The sequence below is a fragment of the Trichomycterus rosablanca genome, chromosome 1, assembly GCF_030014385.1.
Source record: "Trichomycterus rosablanca isolate fTriRos1 chromosome 1, fTriRos1.hap1, whole genome shotgun sequence".
Taxonomy (NCBI): domain Eukaryota; kingdom Metazoa; phylum Chordata; class Actinopteri; order Siluriformes; family Trichomycteridae; genus Trichomycterus; species Trichomycterus rosablanca.
The window spans coordinates 18,844,956-18,870,516 of NC_085988.1; the positions used below are offsets into that span (position 1 = coordinate 18,844,956).

A 25,561-nucleotide genomic window follows, 5' to 3' on the forward strand; every position below is an offset into this window, starting at 1 on the left:
ACAAACGTTTTAATGTCGGACTTGCCACCGTTTTTCATTTGCGGTTTGTTAACATAATGTTACCGAGCGTCGTAGTGTCGTAGTAATGCACTTGCATAATAAAGAAGCTGCCAGTCCTTCATTCACGTAACGCTAGGACGGACACTTAAAAATCCTCCTTTTGGAGTGAACTGGTTTCATTTTTGATCAATATTATTTACCATTGGCTCAGGTACATGTCAAAACAAATGCTTTGTATTTCATTGGTTTAACAGCCTAATTTCACTGCTTACAGCGCTACCACTGGCCAATCGGAGAAGGTCCGCCCTCTAAATGCTAGTCTGTGATTGGGTGGTTGAATTTCGCCCGCCCTCTCTGTTTTGTAAACACCGCTACCTGAGTCAATCACTCAGCTCTCATGATCAGGAACGCGGTGAAAATGCCAAAAAGTAAACTTTTGAGGCAGCGATGAACGGACCTAAATATGAAAAGACACAACATTTAGTGAGTAAAACAGTCATTTGTTATATAATTCTTGCTTAAATTGGTCAAAAACTCTGTTATATGGGTTCTGGATTCATTCTGTGTTGCAGTAGCATGTCCCCCTGTTCCTAATATGATGTCCGGCTTTTTGGGGTGTAATGTCCTCCTTTTTGTTACTATGAATCTGGCCACCCTAGTCTAAACACACTCAGTTCGTGTAGAAACGTCCATTAAACCACTGGATAGTATTACTGCCTAGTATGTGAGTGAATAAAACAGTTTTCTCTTGTCCCAGCAGTTTTTAACATCAGTACATTTAGCATAAAATGTGTTCACCATTTTAACTGTAACATTTCACTTAAAAATCCTTGTTTTCTATAACATTTACACAGATTTTTTTTAATGCGATTAATCGCGATTAACTATATGAAATTCTGAGATTAATCGCGATTAAAATTTTTAATCGTTTGACAGCCCTAGTAAAAATACATGGAATGTGGCTAAAGCCCTGTGAAGAACTGGCACCTTGCCCAGAAGATTCCTGCTTTGTGCCCAGCGTTTCCCAGGGGAACAAGACCTGCCGTAACCCTAACCTGGATAAAGCAGCTGATTAAAACAAAATGAATTAAACATCCCTGTCAGTAAAATTGGTTTTAAAGTCTGTGAAAAAAAACATTAATGTAACCACAGATTTTCCAGATGTTTTGTGGATTTGAAGGAGGCTCATGATTGGGTACCTTGGTATATGCTGTGGGGGGAAACTACAGAAATATGGGGTACAAGAGTCACTACTTTACTCAATCCAGTCTGTGTCCACATACTTGGTGTTAAGTCAAAGTAATTTAGGGTGGGTGTCGGACTCATGCAAAGGTGCGTCTTGTTTCTGCTCCTGTCTGTGGTATTTACTTACAGCACCACACAGAATTTCACAATGTGCTATTAGACTAATGATAAGGAATAGAGTTACAACTGGAAGAACAAGAAGTGAACCATGAAGCCCACAAACAGCATTCCATAGACACCTCACACAAAAAAAGAAGCACAGATATGTGTGTTACCTTGCCAATCTCTCAATTTGTTTATAGTCAAAACCGACTTTGTGGATATGCTGTATTTAATTAGACAAACATTTATTTTGATAACTAGTTCATCTCTTTGGGAGCTCAGTCAGTGTGACAGAGACATCACAAGGTACCTCAGGTATACCCAAGTAGACAATGGAAATGTCTGTTTATTCAGTCAGGTCAGTCACTGATGACATTCCAATTAAGCCACTTGAGCCCCTTCATACCAAACCATGTCTTTATATAGATGTCACTATGTATAACATGAAAGCAGACATTTAGAACTGCTCCACATTTGGAGTTGTGTCCCTCTGTGCAGTGCAGATAGACAAGCAATTGGGGACATGGAGACGCAGAAGCATGTTGATCGGTCAACCTTTCAGCTGACCTGTGACTGGTACCTCTTTGCACAGCCTAGTTTGGCTGGCATGTAGGATGCGAGACAGATGGTTTCATAAGCGTTAATTGGCATCATATGGAAGGTTTCCTATGTACGGCTTCTGACTCTCATTTTCGCCAGTACTTTGTTGGCAAACCAGTATTTTCTGAAGCCGTGGTGCCGGATCGCTCAATCCAATCAGGTTTCTGTATCTTTAGGAAGCTCAGCTGGGGTCGTGGCAGTTTGGGGGTGTCATGGTTGAAGCTGCCATGGATAAATGAGTGACCTTAAAGACGGTGTAACGACCTTTTTTCTGGTGTGGTCCACATGGATGGAGTCACGTTAGGTGCTGGCTACGACAATCGGTGGTCCCCGTCTTGTGTAAGAGTCAGAGATGGGGACTCAAGTCTGCGACTCGGATGTAAGTCGCACACACAGCGACTTCAGACTCGACAAGGACTTGTTTCAAATGAATCGGACTCGACTCATGACTCGCAAAAAAAATGACTCGTAAACAACAAGAGTCCCTAGCGTCAGCATGTGTTAACATTAGTTATGTGTGACAAATCGCACTTAATCTCACTTAATATGGTGGAATACCCTACGTAGTGCACTTCACAGGAACAACTGGGGTAAATGGAACGCTCCTACAGAATTGGCACTAATGGTTGAGACCATTGAACCAATCAAACCTTCTGATTAAAATTTTTAGTAAGAAATGCTTATTTATTTGCATGTTATTTGCCTTTTTTCAGTTTGCGTCACACAGATGACGTGTCAATGAAACGCTTGATTGGCTTTCTAACGAGTTCGTGTTTTACTTCACAACCGGGAAAAGTTTGGAAAAGTAATTAAAAAGTAATTAAAGTAATTATAAGCACATTCACAAAATGTTATACATAAACGGTTATAAATTTAATAGCATCTGGAAGAACAGAAGCTAAGGTAAGCAGTGGTTATAATTTTTTTGCTGTGTTTTGGATTTTGGCCGCTGTGCCGTGATTTATCGCGCTTTTGTTTTACAATGAAAACAAAACGTATCAGTTTAAGCTTTTAACTGGTACCTTCTTGTTATGGAAATTACATTAATTTGCACAATGACTAGGAAAGTAAAGGCACGAAGTAAAACGGCAAAATACAGTTGCTAATCTCTTGTTTTTTATCTCAATTTACAGATAATTTGTTTATTTTTACACTACATTTCCAATATATGTTTTGTGTATATTATATTGACTCGTGACTTGACTCAGACTCTAGCCTAAAGACTCATGACTTGACTCGGACTCAGTTTTCATTTCTGCACAATCCCCTTTCTGTCCCCTTTTTCAGTTGTGGGTTTGTGGACCCCCGTTTGTTAGCAGCTTTTAGTCACAGTTTATTCTATCTTGATAAAATATCTGCAAATGGGTTCTATTTCCTTCTCTACCAGGCATGCCCAGCCCCAATACACTATGTACAGAGACACAGCCATGCTCAAAGAGGAAAGGACCTTCCCCCAAACAGTTGGCTCATAGTTGGAAGCAAAACGTTTTATATTATTGATTTTTTACACCTGTTAGCAGTGACTTTTTTAGCAATGGGTGTGGCTGAAACATGTGAAGTCAATAATTTAGAGGGGTGTCTACATACTGTTGCTAAATGAAGCCTAAATTATAAAACAGACACTGATTTGATTGCGTACCTGCCACCCAAATCATGATGAGGATCTCGGTCCATGAGAATTGAGTGGTCTTGACTCTGAAGATCTGAAGCGGGTGGTCTGTGACCGTGACGTTAGGGAGAGTGCTGATGCCCTCAAAGCGGTCTGAAGCATTAAAGATCAGCAGGCAGAGAAAGATGATGAAGGATGCAGCATGTGCCACGAATTTCATGAAGGGGCTGCGCAAGACTTTACCCAGCTGAAAACACAACACACAACAAAGTAAGATAGTTACACAAACACACACACACACAACAGAGGCTTTCACAGTTCACGATGATCACAACATTCATTTATTTTTACTAACCACTGCATCCTGTTTAGGATCACGGTAGATCCAGAGATACCTGTAAAAACTGGGCACAGGCTAGGTGCCCTGGACAAAGCGCCAAACTAGAGCAAGGAAAAATATATTTACTCACTTACCTAATTACACATAGAGGCAATCTAGAGCAGCTAATTCACCTTATTTTTTTAATGCATTTTTCCCCTTTTCTTCCGATCTTTTAGCGCATCCAATTTCTACCCGATTGCATTATGCTTCCTCTCTACTGTTGCTGACCCCTGCCCCGATTGAGAAGAGCGAACTGACACATGCCCCCTCTGACACGTGTGCAGTAGCTGACTGCATCTTTTCATTTGCATGAGGCAAGTTCATATGCAGATCAGCCTTGTGTACGGAGAGCCACACCCTGATCAGCATTATCCCCCAACTCTGGGCAGACGCCATCAATCAGCTAGCAGAGGTTGTAAATGCATCAGTTATGAGGTCTCTATCCGACTCCCTACCCTGTATGAACAACAGCCAATCATTGTTCATATAGCCGTCCAGCCCAGCCAGATATCAGAGCTGAGTTTTAAACCAACGAGTTTGAAATGTCAGCTCTGGTGTGCTAGCATGTTTTACCGCTGCACCATCTGAGTGGCCACCTTCTTTATGTTTTAAGAATGTGGGAGAACAATGAGGTACCTACATCCAAACAGTAAAATCATCTAAGATTCGATGGAGGAAGTAACCAATAAGTGGGTAGAGCTTTGGGCTGTCAATTAAGTGGTTGAGAGTTCAAATCTCAGCTCTGCCATTCAGCCACTGTTGGGCCCTTAAGCAAAGTCCTTAAACCTCTTTGCTCTAGGGGTGCCGTACAATGGCTGACCCTATGCTCTGACCCCAGTTTCCCAACAAGCTGGGATATGCAAAGAAAAAATTTTGTTGTAATGTGCATGTGTATATGTATATCTGACAAATAAAGGCATTCTGTTCTGTAGTTATTCTGAATTCTGGTCTCCTAATTTGTACTCATCCGAGTGTATCGCTGCCTGTTGTGTAGGCGGAACAGTGTGTCTGTGATTACCAACTTATAGTCAGTACAGAAATCCACCAGCATCTGTCCCCTATTGTTTCTCGTACCATGATCATATTTTCCAGGGACTTCACTTTCTTCTGCATCATTACCTCTCACATTAAAATCCCAGGTGATCACAAGTAAGTTTTGCTTTGGAGTCACTGCAAGTACATGATCAATCTCCTTGTAGAATTGTTTTGGTCATGTGGTACACCATTTTGGTTTGACTTTTTTTTTTTCATTTTTCTAATGAGAAATGGCTGTAGTTTAAGGCTGGAATGGTTTGGTGAGCTTCTTCACTATCTAGAACACACAGTTCTGCTGTTGCATTTCTTTGCATTTTCCTGCAGCTCACTGAATAATAAATCCAACTCAGCTTGATTCTCTCTTCTGAGCATCTTCTGTAAAAAATTCTTGTTGCCCACTCTCTCTCACAGTGGGTACCACAGACATTTTAATCCTGGATGACATCTGAGCCAGTATGTAACTGTTTCTTGGACTACTTATTTGTACTCTGTGGAATCAAATAGATAGACTGAGAATCCCAATCTCTTCTCAGCCCTGCAGCTGATTTAACATTGTACTAGGTTGACCCATGCACCTTGTCATGAAAAACTTACACCTGAAGTTTAAGAACTGAGCTGCAACCCACAGTTCTAGTTCCCCATGTGTGGGGTTGTGATCACTCTTTGTCTGGAACCTGCCAGGAGCACAGCTCTGAAAAATAATGCTATCAGGATTATAGGAAGACTCAAGCTACTTTACCATAGCAAGGTAACAGTTTAAGAATAATAATTATAACAATGTATGCAATGTTGGACATAACATTATTACATGTACTATAAACAAAAAAGCAAATATGATGTATTGTCTTTTTAAAGGGTGGCACGGTGGCTTAGTGGGTAGCACTGTCGCATCACAGCAAGAATGTCCTGGGTTCGATCCCCAGGCGGGGCGGTCTGGGTCCTTTCTGTGCGTAGTTTGCATGTTCTCCCCGTGTCTGCGTGGGTTTCCTCCAGGAGCTCCAGTTTCCTCCCACAGTCCAAAAACATGCAGTCGGGTTAATTGGAGACACTGAATTGCCCTATAAGTGTATGAGTGTGTATATGTGTGTGTGTATGTGTGTCTGCCCTGCGATGGCCAGGGTGTTACTGTGTGCCTTGCGCCCATTGAAAAGCTGGGATAGGCTCCAGCACCCCCCACCCCCACCCCAAATTGGATAAGCGGATAAGAAAATGAATGAATGAATGAATGTCTTTTTAAAGAGAGGTATACACATTAGCTACTTGTGGTATAAGTCAATTAAAGCAAGGTTTCTTTCAAGCAAACCAGATTTTGTCCATAATTTTTACTGTGATTAAGGCAACACAAACAACAGCATCCAAACAAAATTAAATATACTTAATTAATAAAATGGTTACAATCTTGTCCCACTGTGGTTTACCACAAGGGGTGTTCATGTACAAGTTTATTTCATGTTTATGTGTCTGTTAAAATTAGTTTCTTTTTTTTAATAATTTTTTTAAATAGTTTTTCACAACCCGGGGTTTGAAAAACACTGGAAAAACACTCTGCTTTAAGTACCTCCACATTTAATTTTTTTCTATAATTGTACCCATGTAACCATTTATTTAATATTATACCCCTTGCTTCTAACTTAATCAAAGCTTTTAGCCAATTAGAAATGAGAATTTAACAGCACTGTGGTATAATGACTAGAGATGGCTACATGAATCTATAAAATATATAACCTACATGTGTATATATAGCACATATAAATTAGAAGATCTGATCACTGACACATTCGAGTTACTTCTACATTCAGCACAACTCTACACTATATTGCCAAAAGTATTAACACTTCCATGGCCACAGGTGTATAAAACCAAGCACCTAAGCATGCAGACTGCTTCTAAAAACATTAGTGAAAGAATGGGTCGCTCTCAGGAGCTCAGTGAATTCCAGCGTGGTACAGTGATAGGATGCCACCTGTGCAACAAGTCCAGTCGTGAAATTTCCTCCCTACTAAATATTTCACAGTCGACTGTCAGTGGTATTATAACAAAGTGGAAGTGGATACTGAGGCGCATAGTGCACAGAAGTCGGCAACTTTCTGCAGAGTCAATTGCTACAGACCTCCAAACTTCATGTAGCCTTCAGATTAGCTCAAGAACAGTGTGTAGATGGACGAGTCTGGGTTTGGCGGTTGCCAGGCGAACGGTACTTGTCTGACTGCATTGTGCCGAGTGTAAAGTTTGGTGGAGGGGGGATTATGGTGTGGGGTTGTTTCTCAGGAGTTGGGCTCGGCCTCTTAGTTCCAGTGAAAGGAACTCTTAATGCTTCAGCATACCAAGAGATTTTGGGCAATTTTGTGGGAACAGTTTGGGGATGGCCCCTTCCTGTTCCAACATGAGCGCACAAAGCAAGGTCCATAAAGACGTGGATGAGCCAGTTTGGTGTGGAAGAACTTGACTGGCCTGCACAGTCCTGACATCAGCCTGATAGAACACCTTTGGGATGAATTAGAGCGGAGACTGTGAGCCAGACCTTCTCGTCCAACATCAGTGTCTGACCTCACAAATGCGCTTCTGGAAGAATGGTCAAAAATTCCCATAAACACACTCCTAAACCTTGTGGAAAGCCTTCTCAGAAGAGTTGAAGCTGTTATAGCTGCAAAGGGTGAGACGACATCATATTAAACCCTATGGATTAAGAATGGGATGTCACTCAAGTTCATATGTGTGTGAAGGGAGATGACAGACATCCCAAGTCTCCCGGAAGTTCCAGGAGTCTCCCGCATATACATAGCGGCTCCCGGATGCCCGCAAGTCCGATAAAATCTCCCGGAATCTAGAAGCGTCCAAATACACACACTTTTTTCCCGATCGCGTATTAAATCCGGTATCTGATATACAATCTAGCGCACTGTGTAGGGAACATGTTTAATATACTGTCTATTACACTAAGTAGGGAACATGAATTCATATCTAAAATACTATCTAGTATGCACTATGTAGGTAACATGAGTCCGTTATCTGATATACAACTTAGCGCACTATGTAGGGAACATAAATCCGTGAAATTAATGTGGTTGTGACGCGAACAGTTAGCTAAGTAGCTCAGTAAGCAGCTTCTAAAAGTTCTGTTTTCACCCATATCCTTTGATGTGTGCGAGAGCTTTTTTACCTTTAAAAAAAAAAAAAATTTAAAAAGGGGGCGTGGTCTGGGGTACCTCCCGGAAATGAGTTTTTGCAACTTGGGATGTCTGAGATGAGCGAATACTTTTGGCAATTTAAGTGTTTTTTACTTTTGCTCACTTCAGTTTCTTACCCATGTTCAGCTGACCTTTGATACATGACACAACACAAACCCTGTCTTGGCTGTTTAATTTAATGAATGAGTTTTAAATGAATGAGCATTATTAGATTATACTGATTTGTTCCTCCCTCAAGTAGGTTTTGTTTATTCAATTTGATATGTAGCACTTCCATCTGGTCATGTTGAGTAATTACATTCCTTTTACACACCATCTCGAGGCAAAATACTGCAAGATTGTGATTTCATTCCTCAGCTGTGCCATGTTGGCATTTTTTTCTCACGGTGATAAAACTGCCTACATGTCACCCTCTAAAGCTGTATTATAGAAAACATGAAGTCTTGTCTTTTTCCTGTTGTAAATTAAAAAATTTCATTAGGGTTTAAAATAGTGCTCACTCTCCTGCCATGGTAAATACAGAACAGAGTTTCCTCAAACTGGACTCTATGCACTGTGAGGATGTAAAACACAGATGGAATTAAAACAATATGGTAAATTCTATTGGGGCAAAATTTGTGTTTGCATATTTAAGAAGACTTTTACAGATCATAAAGTTGAATGATAAAGTTAAACACATAAATCAGAGGGTGTGGTCATGCCAACACTAAACTTGTTGACATTGACGTTACTGCCTTGCTGTGTGTGGGTATAATTAAATACACTGAGTTCAAAATTAACCAAATTAACTAACCAAATTAACCAGAGAGAGAGGTGTGTGTGTGTGTTTATGTAAGAGTCTGCGGTACCCTCAATACCAGACAGACAGGTCTCTGAGACCCCAAACAAAAGTCTATATGAGGGTGTTGGAAACAGAATATTAATATGAAAATATTGTTTATTGTTTAAATAATGTTTATTATTAAATATAGTGTCAAGCTGATTGAAAAAGGTTAAGGATATTATAGCCTAGCAGTTAAGGTACTGGACTAGCAATCAAAAGGTCGCTGGTTCAAGCCCCACCACTGCCAGGTTGCTCACTATAATGCATATACACTCACTCACACACACCAACATGACCCTTGATCTTGATCAATGGAATCATACAACTACTCAGTGACTGTATTACCTGCATCTTTGCACAATATTGCATCTTGCACAATGTTGCATTTTTGCACCTTACTCTTTTTTATGCTGCTATAAAAACCCTACATTGCTAACTGTATATCAGAATATATACATCAGTTTTCTTGCCTCACTTAGTACTCAGTACCATGTACTGGCCAACACTACACTTGCCTCTAGTCTTGTCTCCTTTAATTACTTTTAGATTAGAAATGTCTCTTGTATTTATTGTAGTACAATATACAGTATATATTGTACTGTTGTTTATCTGCACTGTGTATTGTATTGTTTTGCACTTGTGTTCTGTGTTGCACCCTGGTCCTGGAGGAACGTTGTTTCGTTTTAATATGTACTTGTATATAGCTGAAATGACAATAAAGCCTCTCCTGAACTTTTGAACTTGCTGTTGGACCCCCGAGCAAGGTCCTTAACCCTCAATTGCTCAGACTGTATACTGTCACTGTACTGTAAGTTGCTTTAGATTAAGGTGTCTGCTAAATGCTGAAAATGTAAATACAAACAGAACATGAAGGTAACAATTTGGGAATGACTTTTAAGCATTTTAGCTAAACCTAATGATGGCATTTAGGCATGGTGGCCTGGTTTGAAGAGTGGATGCCACAGAGCAAAATAGGTCCTTAGAACCTGGGTTCAATCCTTTCCTTTGGTTACTGTCTTGTGAGGATTAACCTGTTCTCCCAGGTCTGTGCTGAAGGTGAATTGACCACTTGTAATTGCTCTTAGGTGTAGGTTAGTAAATGTGAGGTGTATGTCACCTGATGTGTGCAATAGATTGGAGCCGTGTTCATGCTGTGTAAACTTTACTCCCAGTGTTTCAGGGAGTAGCTCGACCCAGCCTAACACCATAACAGTATGAAGTGGTTGTAAAGAGGATTTGGGATATTTGTACAATTAAGTATTCACACAATAAAATAGGTTGTGCAAAAAAACATTAACAATGTTGTCTTATATATAATTAGTTTAAAAAGCTGAAATTAATTAATATAAACAAATACTTTTTATGCCGTTATTTTTGTATTTTTATTCAAATCTTTGGTTTTCTAAATGTTCACACTGCTATTATCTATAATTAAGGCCCCACCTAGTCACATCACGGACCTTGAAATGAGCCTTTTCTCATGTAATATCTTTAGTGAAATACAAACTTTAAGGTTTCTCTTTCTTTTTCTCCGATTGTTTCCCCCAATTTTCTCCCCTAATTTAGTCGTATCCAATTACCCTGGTTGCGTTACACTTCATCTCTACTGATACAACCATCCACTGCTGACTGAAGAACTTCACAACTGACACATGCCTCCCCCGACACATGACAATACCGACTGCCTCTTTTCATCTACAAGAGGCGAGTTCATATGCAGACCAGCCTTGTGCATGGAGAGCCACACCCTGATCAGCATTATTCCCCAATCAATCAGCCATCAATCAGCCAGCAGAGGTCATAATTGCACCAGATATGAGGAACCTTGGTTCGGCTTTCCCATCCCTGAATAACAGCCAATTGTTGTCCATGTGGCCGCTCAGCCCAACCGGCTGGCAGAGCTGAGATTTAATACGATGTATTTGAGATCCCAGCTCTGGTGTTTAAGGTTCGTGTTTAGCTATTAAACATTTCTCGAAGATGTCGAAGTCTAAAGCAGCTAAAAAGACGACTCGGGTAACTGAGTTTGGACCAATTCTGTGGACACAGAGGCAGTGTGTTAAAACAGAGACCAGTATTTTCGTATATGAGACGGAGCCTGATGTCGCTGGATGTTCTAGGTTTAAGTAGCTGTGCTGTGTATTGTAGCTTCAGTTTATTCTGTCATTCAATTTATGAGTGTAATTTAATGACTGTCGTGAAATGTGGTACTTTTCTTTTTCAAAAAAATCAAATCTGTAATAAAATTAAGCACATTTTCCTGTGAATTTAGTAGGGCCCTATTTATAATTTATTATTAAATCTGCCTAGACAGGCAGGTAATTTCAGGTCAGCAGGAAAAAAAATGGGACTCTGTACCACTCAGCTGAGCAAACCATTAGCTCGACAGCCCTGTAGGTTATTGTATTACAGCTTCTGGTTCTACTATCAATCAGAGTTTTATAGGGAGCTGCTTGAGAACAATGATCATAATACAATTTTGCCATTTGAACATCTGACCACCGTTTCCTTGTTTGCTAATACTGTAATACTGTAAATATGTAAAGTTTGTTCTTATCTGGGCAAAATAGAATAAAGGTTTTTAAAAAATTGAGAATAAGCTTTATTGCCTGAAAAAGTAATAGAAACCTTACGTTAATTGTTCTTCTTATGATAGAACAACACATTTTAAAATACACTGATGAGGCATAACATTATGACCACCTTCCTAATATTGTGTTGCTGCCAAAACAGCTCTTACCCGTCAAGGCATGGATTCTACTAGACCCCTGAAGGTGTGCTGTGGTATCTGGCACCAAGATGTTAGCAGCAGGTCCTTTAACTCCTGTAAGTTGTGAGGTGGGGCCTCCACTTATTTGTCCAGCACATCCCACAGATGCTCAATTGGATTTGGAGGCCAAGTCAACACCTCAAACTCGTTGTTGTGCTCCTCAAACCATTCCTGAACCATTTTTGCTCTGTGGCAGGGCGCATTATCCTGCTGAAAGAGGCCACAGCCATCAGGGAATAGTGTTTCCATGAAAGGGTGTACATGGTCTGCAACAATGCTTAGGTAGGTGGTACGTGTCAAAGTAACATCCACATGGATGGCAGGACCCAAGGTTTCCCAGCAGAACATTGCCCAAAGCATCACACTGCCTCCGTCGGCTTGCCTTCTTCCCATAGTGCATCCCTGATTGGTCCGCGGCTATGCAGCCCCATACGCAACAAACTGTGATGCACTGTGTATTCTGACACCTTTCTATCAGAACCAGCATTAACTTCTTCAGCAATTTGAGCTACAGTAGCTACTTGGAGCTACTTGGATCGGACCACACGGGCCAGCCTTCGCTCCCCACGTGCATCAATGAGCCTTGGCCGCCCTTGACCCTGTCACCGGTTTACCACTGTTCCTTTCTTGGACCACTTTTGATAGATACTGACCACTGCAGACCGGGAACACCCCACAAGAGCTGCAGTTTTGAAGATGCTCTGACCCAGTCGTCTAGCCATCACAACTGGCTCAAATCCTTACGCTTGTCCATTTTTCCTGCTTCTAACACATCAACTTTGAAGATAAAATGTTCACTTGCTGCCTAATATATCCCACCCACTATCAGGTGCCGTGATGAAGAGATAATCAGTGTTATTCACTTCACCTGTCAGTGGTCATAATGTTATGCTTTGTTGATGTATGTTTAAGTTGGAAATTGAACCATGTCTATTTACATTCATGGCATTTAGCAGACGGTCATTACAGTCAAGCAATTGGCATCTTGGAAGTGGTGGGTCTTAAACCACCAACCTCTGGGTTACTAGTCCAGTACGTTAACCACTGAGCTACCACTGACATTTAACACCTAAATAAGATGTTACCAGATTCCAGCTATAGCATTGTAGCCACCCAACTTTTATGAGTGTGAGAGGTAAAAAACAACTTTTTGTTCATATTTAGAGCTACAAAGTCAAAAGACAGTATGTGTGTAATTTAAAGTGGATTTATGGTTCACAGTGGTTAATATACTGTAAGTGCATCACTTTAAACAGCACATCTTACCAGCAGTGAAAAACACAAGTGGGTTTAAGGGGCTATTGTTAGACAAATAACATAAGCTAAACCAGTTTACTGACTAATACAGGCATAATGCTTTGTTCCAGGGTTGCGGTGGAGGTCTAAAGGTTATATAAGTTGTACTCCAAAATGTTTTACGTAGAGACTTACCTTACTGCACGGAGCAAACCAATATCCCACAGCCAGCAGAGGAAGTCCAAGTGCCACCACCAGCACCACCAGACACTTCACTGCAATGGCCTGTTCTCGAAGACCTGACAGGTTCTCATACCAAATTGTTAAAAGCTGCTGCTGGCAGTTAGGATGTGCCACAAACTGTAAAAAAAGAAGTGATGTACAGTTAAGCGTAAACAGAATTGACTTCTTTGATAAGTAGGATGATTTTACTTGCACGGTAATGAGCTGGTTGTGTTGCCAAATCCACTTCATTTATTCATTTATTTTTTCCTACTTGCTTATCTACACATCAGCGCACAAACAACTTTGATCGCTTGCTTATTGTTGACGTGCATTTTTGGATACGGTATCATTAAACCCCTCGTCACTTCTCTCAAGTGTTTTCGTGACAAAACATAGTTTGGGAGACCAGACAGACTCGCCTGCGATTCCTCATGATGGTAGATCATGTAGTGTGAAACCCCCTATCGCCGATTAGTCGTGTAGTGTGAAAACCACAACGACTTTAAAGACTCCCGAGTGCAAGAGATCCAGTTGTGTAGTGTGAACTGTACAGCAGTCTGAACAACTTGAAAGTCATGTAGTTTGAACTTGGCATAAGGAATCTAAGAATTTGAACAGCCTTGTTCTTGGGAGCAAGTAGGATGACGTAAAATGCGTCTATGTAGAAAAATCACAAGGTTTCCGAACAGACCCAATGATTTATTTCAGCTTTTATTGCTTTTATCATTCCCAGTGGTTAATATTTGGTGGCATTGCCTATAAATTGTGTATCTTGAAATGTGAAATGTTTCAGGTAGCCTTGAACAAGCATCTCTCAATAAATTGCTAGAATCCTTGGCTCATTCGTACTGACAGAACTGGTATAACTAAGTCAGGTTTGTAATCCTCTGTTCAGCCGTCTCATTTAATTATTTCTTCTCTTTGGTGAAGTGCCTTCCTGCTAACCACTATTACTGTCAGTAATGATCCACAAAGCTCCAATCCACCTTCCAGGAATGTGGTCAGGTCTGTCTATTAGATTATTATGACAGTATTTATTGCAATTGTTTCTCTGACAATCTCACTTAATATGTAAATGAGCTAAAGACCCTTTCAGCCACTGCCTCACTAAGCCAAATAGACTCCACTCGCTCATAATTTACAAGAATAATCACCAGTGCTTTTGCGAGACTGAGAGTATATACTCAGCAAAATGTCATCACAAATCAAACATAAGCTAAATGACAAAATTTAAAATCATAAATATAGACATAGCTAATTCTCAATAATACATAAAACCTCCACCGCATTTACGAAACCCACCCAGAAGGCTAGCACATGCTTACTACCATAAATGAGCAACCGCTAAGAGAGAAAGCTTATACACGTACAAATGAGCATGCAATACTCTCTGTATTGGACAACAGATGGCATTTTTCAATTCACAGACCATTTTAACTCCAGTTATTTTTGTTCTATTATTATTTTATACTAAGCTAGTTATAAATTACAACCCCAAATCAGAAAAAGTTGGGACAGTATGGAAAAATGCTAATAAAATAAAAAAATCCAGTGTTCCTTACATTTATTTGACTTTTATTCGATTGCAGACAGTTTGAACCTGAGATATTTCATGTTTTGTTTGTTCAACTTCATTTCATTTATTAATAAACATCCATTCCTGCATTTTAGGCCTGCAACACATTCCAAAAAAAGTTGGGACAGAGGCAATTTAAGGGTAGTAATGAGAAGAAAAAACTAAATAATGATGTGATTCCAAACAGGTGATGTCAACAGGTGATTTTAATCATGGTTTGGTACAAAAGCAGCATCCAGGAAAGTCTTTGATGAGCAAAGATGATCAGAGGATCTCCATTTTGTCAAGAAATACATGGGAAATTTATTAAAATGTTTAAAAACAATGAACCTCAAAGAAAGATTGGAAGGGATTTGCAAGTGCATAATATCATTAAACGATTCAAGGAATCAGGAGGAATTTCAAGAACTGCCACTCAACAATAGCTGATATAACCACATGGGTGAGGGATTACTTTGGCAAACCTTTGTCAAGCACTACAATACAGAGTTACATGCACAAATGCCACTTAAAACTTTACTGTTCAAAAAAGAAGCCTTATGTTAACCATGTCCAGAGCAGGCATCTAGGATGGACCATCACACAGTGGAAACGTGTATTGTGGTCAGATGAATCAGCATTCCAGGTCTTTTTTGGAAAAAGTGGACGCTGTGTGCTCCAGACCAAAGACGAAAAGCCAAAAGCCAGGGTCTGTCATGGTATGTGGCTGTGTCAGTGCCCTTGGCAAAGGTCATTTACACTTCTGTGATGGCAGCATTAATGCATAAAAGTACATTGAGACCTTAGAGCAACATATGCTGCCTTCAAGACGTCACCTTGTCCAGGGACGTTCATGCATTTTAACAAGACAATGTAAAACCACATGCTGCACACATTACAAAGACATGGCTGTGGAAGAAGAGGGTACGGGTACTGTACTGGCCTGCCTGCAGTCCTGACCTGTCCCCAATAGAAAACGTGTGGAGAATTTTGAAACGAAAAATGTGACAACGACGACCCTGTACTGTTGTACATCTTAAGACGTGTTTGCAGGAAGAATGGGACAAAATAAAAGCTGAAACACTAAATCACTTGGTCTCCTCGGTGCCAAAACGACTTTTAAGTGTGGTGAAAAGGAATGGCAACATTACAAAGTGGTAAATGTTTTACTGTCCCAACTTCTTTGCAATATGTTGCAGGTTTGAAATGCAGGAATGGATGTTTATTAATAAATAAAATGAAGTTGAGCAGACAAAACATGAAATATATCAGGTTCATCCTGTCTGCAATCAAATAAAAGTCAAAGTAAATGTAAGAAACTGTGTAAATTGCCCCTTGTTGTTATTGAATAAATGTGTGTGTTGCCTTGCAATGAACTAGTGGGAGCAAGGACAACCAGCAGAGAGGTGTAATGCTGTGCCCTGAATCTGTGGAAGGTTATTTAAAGGAGGCTTGCTGAATATGCTAAATAAGAAATAAGATGGGGGGCAATCAGTGATGTGGGGATAGTCAGATTATTTTGTTAAAAATCACTGGGATGTTTATAAATTACTAGGCTTAATTAATATATTTTCTGGACCAGTTAGAAGGAGCAGGAATGAGTGACTGTGTGTGATGCTTTGTAATGTACTGGTCGCCTGTCTAAGGTCTGTCCCTGTACTCCAGGTAGCACCAGACACACTGCGACTAGATGAACCAGACCAGATAAAGCAGTTAGTAAAAATGAATAAATGAACTTATACAGCTCTGTTGCATGCAGTACATGCTGAACAGGTCATGTTGGGTTTTTGGGTCAGAGCTTAGCACACGCTGTCTGTAACAGCTCCATCCTCTGGTGTACATGTGCTTCTGATTAAAGTTAGTAGGTTAATTGAGTAAATCTGATGGGAATCACAGGTGTTAAATTCATGCCTGTCCTACATAACATAGATCCCACTGCTTGATATATCAGAAAAAATATATCAAAATATGTCCAGTGATACTGAAAATGAGACGGTGGGTGGGGGTAGCACAGTTATTAATAGCTGTCATTGTAGGAAGGAGGTGGTTTGAAGAGAGAAGGCGAAATCAGATTTTTTGTATTAAAGTGTCTCTGAACTGGTAATTGTAAACCATTCAAAGGTCTTTGTACAATAAAAGTGTGACATTTAATGTGGTGCATTTAAAAGACTATTAAATTAAACATTAAATACAACTTACTGTAGTTAGACTCAAAGTAAGCTTAATCAAATGGTTGAGAAGACCATTAAAGAGTTAAATCATGAACAAAAGCTACAGTAGAGCACCAGAAGCTCACAGGAAGACAGTAATGTAATGTTGAATGTGACAGGCACATTAGCAGATGCTGGACACAAAGGCAGTGACCTAGTTGAACCCTGAGCTGAAGTTCTATTGCTCAGAGAATCAAAGCATTAAAGATAATGCATGTAGTGCTATGCAACATAACTGAAGAGAGTTTTAGGCATTGACCTCTTTTAAATCTTTACACATACACTGATGAGGCATAACATTATGACCACCTTCCTAATATTGTGTTGGTCCCCCTTTTGCTGCACCATACGCAACAAACTGTGATGCACTGTGTATTCTGACACCTTTCTATCAGAACGAGCATTAACTTCTTCAGCAATTTGAGCTACAGTAGCTCGTCTGTTGGATCGGACCACACAGGCCAGCCTTCGCTCCCCACGTGCATCAATGAGCCTTGGCCGCACATGACCCTGTCGCCGGTTTACCACTGTTCCTTCCTTGGACCACTTTTGATAGATACTGACCACTGCAGACCGGGAACACCCCACAAGAGCTGCAGTTTTGGAGATGCTCTGACCCAGTTGTCTAGCCATCACAATTTGGTCCTTGTCAATCTCGCTCAAATACTTACGCTTGTTCATTTTTTCTGCTTCTAACACATAAACTTTGAGGATGAAATGTTCACTTGCAGCCTAATATATCCCACCCACTAACAGGTGTCATGATGAAGACATAATCAGTGTTATTCACTTCACCTGTCAGTGGACATAATGTTATGCCTAGTCAGTGTATTAAGTAGGACTGACCCTTATATGGACCATGAAATGAGTCATTTCTAGTGTAATATGCTATTTGCTGTGAAATTCAAACTTTAAGGTTTGTGTTTAGGGATTTAACATGTTTCATTAATGTAGCGTTTCATTTAAGTGTCTCACATTTACTGCTTAATTTGCACTATGAGGTGGTTCTGGCAATCCTACGGCAATTCAGTTAGCAATCGCTTAGTCAAAATGTTCAAGATGTTAAAGTCTAAAGCAGCTAAAAACACGGCTCGGGTAACTGATTTTGGACAACTCCCAACTGATTCTGTGGATGGGGGGGGGGGGGGGGGGGGGTTGTCAGAACACGGACGAAAATCATCGTATTTGAGTTGAGACGGAGCCTCGAACCGTCGCTGGATGTTCTAGGTTTACATTCAACCGTTCAGGTAGGCTGTGCTGTGTACTGTATCATCAATTTATTTTATCTTTTAATTTATGTTATTTAATGACTGCCGTGAAATGTGGCACTTTTGTTTAAAAATCTGTAAAATCTGTGATTTTTGAAAAACAAGGTCCGTAAAATTAAGCACATTTTCTAGTGAATTTAGTAGGGTCATGATTATATGTTATAATCAAACACTGTATACTTAAGAAAATAGCATGCATTGTGGCTTTACATTATTATTTTAGCAATGCTGTTGCAGTCTTAAAAGCAGGATGAATGAAAAGAATAAAAATAAGCAATGATAGTTTATCACAACCAACTTGAACATGTTTGAATAAGAGCAGAGAAAAAGCCAACGTCCACCTTAAAACGTTATTTATTGTGATCGAATGTGCCACATATATGGCAGATTTCCTATAATTGCTTAATGTTATAGGACTTGGCCAGAGTCATAGCAGGTGTAACATTTATTTACAATTTATATTTCCCCCACATCCAGATCCCAAGCTGCATTATTTCAACTTGGGAGTACATTTTATAGACAGTTAAATCTCACGCTGGCAGGTGGTAAGTAATAGATTCTAAATTAGTACTGGAGAATTTATTTCTTGTAATCTTTGTACACATAGCTCACTGCTAGCACAGGCCCTGATTGATGGATGCTGAAGTCACTGAGAGCCTGTTTGCATTAGAGTGAAGTAAATACTGTCTGAGACGTTTTAGTGTGTAATTTTAAAACCAGACCTGTTCAGTATGTTTGATTATATATATTTTTAAAGTTGGTATAGTGTAAGCCCATCTGTTTAGAATCCACAATACACATGTTTACAGAATCCACACGCCACATGTTTGAAGACCAAGATATAACCAGCACCCATGCTTAATGGATAAGGAAAAAGAAAAACCTAATAATTTTAATATTTAACACTATTAACAGTAAGACTGTCAGATTATTTTAACTACTGAATTTTACACCGATGAGGCATAACATTATGACCACCTTACTAATATTGTGTTGGTCCCCTTTTTGCTGCCAAAACAGCCCTGCAACTGCGACGCACTGTGTATTCTGACACCTTTCTATCAGAATCAGTATTAACGTCTTCAGCAATTTGAGCTACAGTAACTCGTTTGTTGGATCGGACCACACGGGCCAGCCTTCGCTCCCCATGTGCATCAATTAGCCCCGGACCCTGTCGCCGGTTTACCACTGTTCCTTCCTTGGACCACTTTTGATAGATACTTACCACTGCAGACCGGGAACACCCCACAAGAGTTGCAGTTTTGGAGATGCTCTGACCCAGTCGTCTAGCCATCACAATTTGGCCCTTATCAAACCCACTCAAATCCTTACACCTGTCAATTTTTTCTGCTTCTAACACATCAACTTTGAGGATAAAATGTTCACTTGGTGCCTAATATATCCCACCCACTAACAGGTGCAGCGATGAAGAGATAATCAGTGTTATTCACTTCACCTGTCAGTGGTCATAATGTTATGCCTTGTCGGTGTATGTCAGCAAGGCTTTAAGCTCTATTGAATAACATGTTAATGCAGTAAACATGGCAGTAATACATTCTATCTATATTTAGATAGATAGATAGATAGATAGATAGATGGATAGATGGATAGATAGATAGATATGATAGATAGATAGATAGATAGATAGATAGATAGATAGATAGATAGATAGATAGATAGATAGACAATATAAATGCATAACAGTTGTTTGTTCGAGTATGAACCTCAGCACACTCTTTGTAAATGTGTAAACAGGGAGAATGACTTATGTGACATCATTAACAAAATAATGACCTTTTTGTTTTTAAGTTAATTGTTAACATCCCTGGTTACAAGTGTCTTATATAGATTGGAAACAAAACCCAAACTGTCACCTTATTCTAACAGAACTTTGTCTAGATGGTGTTATTACTTTGCGCTGGTCTCAGCCCTGTTACCTTTTCCACCTGTATCCACTCTTTGGAATTGGTCTTGTCTTTTCCACCTGTTGTAAGTTGCACTAATTACACTGATCTGTTGCACCTGTTATGAGTTTGTTACCTATTTAAACCCTTCTGGGTTTGCAGACCAGTGTGAGGTATCAGAGCAGATCACAAGACTGCACTGAGTCTTTGTTAGAGAATATCATCTTGTAATTTTGACCATAGCATTTTGTATTCTGACTAATACTTTAAGCGGTGACTACCACAGCCTGTTCATAGCAGTGTTAATTTCGTTGACGAATGATTTTCGTCATAGTTTTCGTCAACGAACCTTTTTTTCATGACAAAAACGAGAAGATGACTAAATAAAAACTACAAAAAAGATAAAAACTATGACGAAATGAATCGACACTTTCGTCAACGAATAAGGTAGGTTGTGGAAGGTAGGGACAAGTTAGAAAGAGATCCAATCATAACTACTTTAGCGTATGTGGTGGGGCAGGACAAGCCGGGTAGCCATCCAATCAGTACTAATCTTTTGCAGTACCGCGGCAGAGCCGTAGATAGAGGTAGCTCTGTACCGTGGTAAGACCACACTCGCACAAGTTTGATCTAAACCCAGGAAGACCAGACTAGCCTGTGAACTGTCTTTACTCATGGAACCAGGTTAACTCCACCATGTCAACAGGGAGAAAGAGGAGAGCCGATATCTGGACACATTTCTCATTTGACGTCGTGAAAAACAAGACGATGTGTAAACCATGTGGGGTGACGATCTAGGGTAAAAACACAACAAATCTGAAACATCTGGCACTGCTGGCAGTATAATGGCAACATAATGTCACAGCTGCTTTTATGGTACCCAGTTTTATAAAGAATGTAATATACAATTTGTTATGAACAATGCATATATTTTTCAGGCAGAGCAGGCCTACTGGTCATTAATATTTTGTTATTGTTATGCTCAATAAGCAAGGTCAGGTAAATAAAGATGTTGTTTGAAATAAGTTAAATCTGTTTTTGTGTGTATTGCACATTCAAACATTAATAATATTCCATAACTGGTTAAAAATGTTCCATTTTGTGTAAGTGTATATAATGACTTAAATAATTTAAGGGAAGTGATAAAAAAGCATTTACATTTTACACCCTTTATATGTATTTTAGGGCGGCACGGTGGCTAAGTGGGTTGCGCTGTCACCTCACAGCAAGAAGGTCCTGGGTTCGAACCCCAGGTGGGGCGGTCCGGGTCCTTTCTGTGTGGAGTTTGCATGTTCTCCCCGTGTCTGCGTGAGTTTCCTCCGGGTGCTCCGGTTTCCTCCCACAGTCCAAAGACGTGCAAGTGAGGTGAATTGAAGATACTACATTTGTCCATGACTGTGTTCGATATAAACTTGTGTAATGAATAACTACCGTTCCTGTCATGAATGTAACCAATGTGTAAAAACATGACGTTAAAATCCTAATAAACAAACAAATATGTATTTTAGTCGACTGAATCGACTGTAGATTTAGTCGACTATATTCTAAAACTAAAATACATTTTAGTCAAAAGACTATGACTAGAACTAAATCAAAATTTGCTGTCAAAATTAACACTGGTTCACAGATCGATCAGCCCTGGCCTGTGTTCAGACTATTGGGCTGTGAACTTTGACTGTTCACCTGGTATTATAAAGAAAGCCTACACTTGCATACTAACCCGCTTGCAAGTCTTTGTTATAGATGGTTAGATTTTTATTAAAAAATAGTAGCAGAGGCATCTAACAGCATCTAACCCCATGAAATATTATGCCTGCTTGATTGTGGACAGTGTCTTCTGTGGTTTTATTTGTAGCATACTTGGTTTTTATGTTCTTTTTTCTTTTTTTCCCCCTGTTTTCTCCCACTTTAGCGCATCCAATTTCTGCCCGTCAATCATCCTCTCACTAATGCTGGTCCCTGCCCCTGATTGGGGAGGATGAGGCTGCTCCACGCCCCCACCGACACGTGCACAGCAATCGAACATCTTATCACCTACACTTGACGAGTGCAGTGCAGTACAGCGCTGTGTACGGAGAGCCACACCTTCTACCACACTTCTTTCCCATCTCCGTGCAGGCGCCGCCACCAACCAGCCAGCAGAGGTCGTAATCGCACTAGTCTGAGAGAGAGTCCCCATCCGCCTTAGTCCCGCTCCTAATAGGAACAACAGGCCAATTGTTGTTCATGTGGCAGCGCAGTCTCAGCCGGCAGGCAGAGCCGAGATTTGATACATTGTATTCGAGATCTCAGCTCTGGTGAACAGTGTGTGTTTTTACCGCTGCGTGTGTTTTTACTGGTCTGAGATTTTTAACCTTGTAAGTAAGCTGACTTTTGATCACTGTAACTGATAGCTTGGATATTTCAGGTGATTGTTAAAGTGTTGCTAAGCAGCTCTGACTATTCAGGTGGTTGAAAGGGCATTGTTAAGTGCTTGAAATAGTACTTGGGTTGGTCGTTAGGGTCTTACTAAGCAGTTTGCTATGTCTCCTAAGTGGTTGATAATGTATATGGTATACTTGCTAGTGTACAGTGTGCCATGTGATTGATTGGGAGTTGCCAGGTAGTTGCTATGGTATGCTAGGTAATTGCAAGGTTGGTGCTGGGTGGTTGCTGCAGTATCACAGCTCATTGCTAGAAGTTGTTAGAAGGTTGCCATGGCATTTCAGGTGCTGGTTTGGTAACAGGTGATTGGTAAATGGTTGCACCATTGTCATGTGATGCATGACGTCACATCGCCACAGTTATACCCATTTTAAAATTAGACAAAATTAATTCTGTCTTTCTTTACAAAGCTACTGATAACGTTATTCAGGGTTATACTTAATCATGGCAGCTCCAGTTGAATTATGGGATAGATTATTGGACTGCAGGGTGCTGTGTTTGCATACTTAAAAATGGCTGCCCATGCAGTAGGTCATCTGGGTACTTTTTCGCATAATGTTTAATGAATATTACGTATTTGGACACACTCTTTCGCACTTACTGCTTTTGCGTACTGTTCAGTACGGAAGTATGAGATTTCGGACGCAGCCAATGTTTGCTGTCAATACCTCAAAACTGTAGGACAAGTTAGCAGTTATAGTCTAGTTGAAATAAAAAAAAAAATGCAGAAAGGAATGAAAATTGGATAACAATAGTATTGTGCATCATACTGTAACCACTATTTTACAACCAACAGGTCTGGCCAGGTAAAATAAGTGGTTAAAAATGCAGTGTGTGTGTGTAGGTGAAAATGAAATAGTGCTGTTATGGATCCAGTCCATGTGTCATATGTTCGAGTGCGTAAAATTTGATTTACTAAACACCTTCCATCTGCTGTCTTCCCATATTTTGTCAACATGTGCTGCAGTGCTTCTGTCATTCATGCCAAATCCTTTACCCATTCCATCTGCTTTTATTTACCTTACACATTTATATTCCCATCCCTGGTGTCCCTCTGTATCCCAGTATAAATAAAAAATGCTGTTTTCTAGGCTAATACTATGAAAAACCTAATACATGCAAATCCTAGTAAAAAAGAACATTACCACTACTTCTTGATAATAATGTTAGGGGTGCAGATTGTAAAGAATAATTCATCACTTTTGAGAGTCATCTGAGCACCCCAAAATGTTTTTCTTCCAAATCCGCAATGTAAATACAGTGGTACCTTGAAACTCAATGTCAATTGGTTCTGGGAGTGGCGTTGAGTTTAAAAGGCATTAAGGTATTTTTTCCCCATAAGGATGTATGGGGAACCTTGTTAATGTGTTCCATGGTCCTGTGAAACTGCATACATTTAGGTCAATGTAAAATAATGTGGTTGTTTTTGACACTTTTGACACTCTGAAAATAACACAAATATAATATAAAAAACACTGGAATACAATTAAAACAGTTAAAAACTACAATTAAACCTGCACTTTATCTTTACTAATGATCCTTCTTATCTACATTGTTGTTGACTTTACACCAACTAGGCATAACATTATGACCACTGACGGGTGAAGTGAATAACACTGATTATAAAACGAATAGTTCCGGTCCTAAGATCTGATTGGCTGAGCCGTGTTCGAAGCCGTTGTAAAATCCCCGATATACGCACACCTATGACCACCTCACATCATTCCATATTAATATGCCACTGAAAAGAAAAAGTACAAACTCTGTTGAACACTATTTTAAGTCATGTACTATACATGGAAATGTCCAGATTAATATAAACAGTAATCCTGATCATTAAGCGGGTTTTTCGTCCAAGAAATAGTGTAATAGTGTTTGTGGAGGAATGTTTATTGCGAATGTTATGTTCGTCCTCATGTTGCCTAGCAACACTGTTAACGGACTACCTGATTTCGCGGAAGAATGCTTTTTGTAAGTGTTTTTGTAAATAAAAACATTTATAAACTGAACATTGTTGTAACGCACGGTCTCTCGTGGATTATTGCTTTATTATCTCTTCATCACGGCACCTGTTAGTAGGTGGAATATATTAGGCAGCAAGTGAACATTTTATCTTTAAAGTTGATGTGTTAGAAGCAGGAAAAATGGGCAAGTGTAAGGATTTGAGCGAGTTTGACTGGGTCAGGAACATACAAACTCCACATAGAAAAGACCCACACCACTCCATCTGGGAATCAAACCCAGGACCTTCTTGCTGTGAGGTGACCGTGAGGTGACAGCATTTGTCTAAGCTTGCTGCGCAGTGATCACGTACTGATGATGTAGAAATGCCTTAGTGCTGTGTAGCTGCACAGCCTTGAGGTAAACGAAGCGCAAACCGTTTATCATTTGAATGCATTCCAAGGCAGCTCTGGAAGCTCTATCAGCCTGTAGGATTAATACTATTAATTACACAAACCCACCACGGTCCTCATATAAATAAAACACTTACTGAAAATCAATACATAAAAATAGCAAGCACTTTATTAGTAGCTCGCTTAACTAGTAGCACAAACATGTGGACTTGATATGAGGTTGGCTTGTTTACGTCAGGAACCCCCCTCCCCCACAACCAATATTTTCAAACCCATTTTGCAATTGCACTTTATGTTCGGCTCACTTCACTTACCTGCTCAGGCTGTTATCCAGATTATCCCCCTCCTCCAGCTTTCATGCTGGTAACCTTGAACCTGGGTGAGCCCTACATTATATAATCAATTTCATTGTGTTGATTTGTGTGTATTATTATTCATGCCTACCAGAGTAAAAACCATAAACAATGTAAATGTAATGCACACCATATCTTAAAACAGCTCCCTATACACCATGTGGCCAAAGAATGAGGACAACCCTAAAATTAAATTAATTATTGAGGTGTTTTAGCCACACCCACTGCTAACCAGTCTATTCTACAAAATGATATGGTTTTAACTTATTGGCAACAGT

At 39.9% G+C, this 25,561-nt stretch overlaps 1 protein-coding gene across 1 annotated transcript in view; it reads right to left on the reverse strand.

Annotated features, from left to right (window-relative positions):
• The window catches only part of trpc3 (transient receptor potential cation channel, subfamily C, member 3), a 69,731-nt gene that overhangs the window by 20,862 nt on the left and 23,308 nt on the right, over positions 1–25,561 (reverse strand). Inside the window, exons 4-5 of the mRNA XM_063000549.1 lie at positions 13,186–13,350; positions 3,587–3,803 (exon numbers count right to left, since the gene is read on the reverse strand). Coding sequence (XP_062856619.1) covers positions 3,587–3,803; positions 13,186–13,350 — 382 coding nt within the window. The remainder of the gene's footprint in view (positions 1–3,586; positions 3,804–13,185; positions 13,351–25,561) is intronic.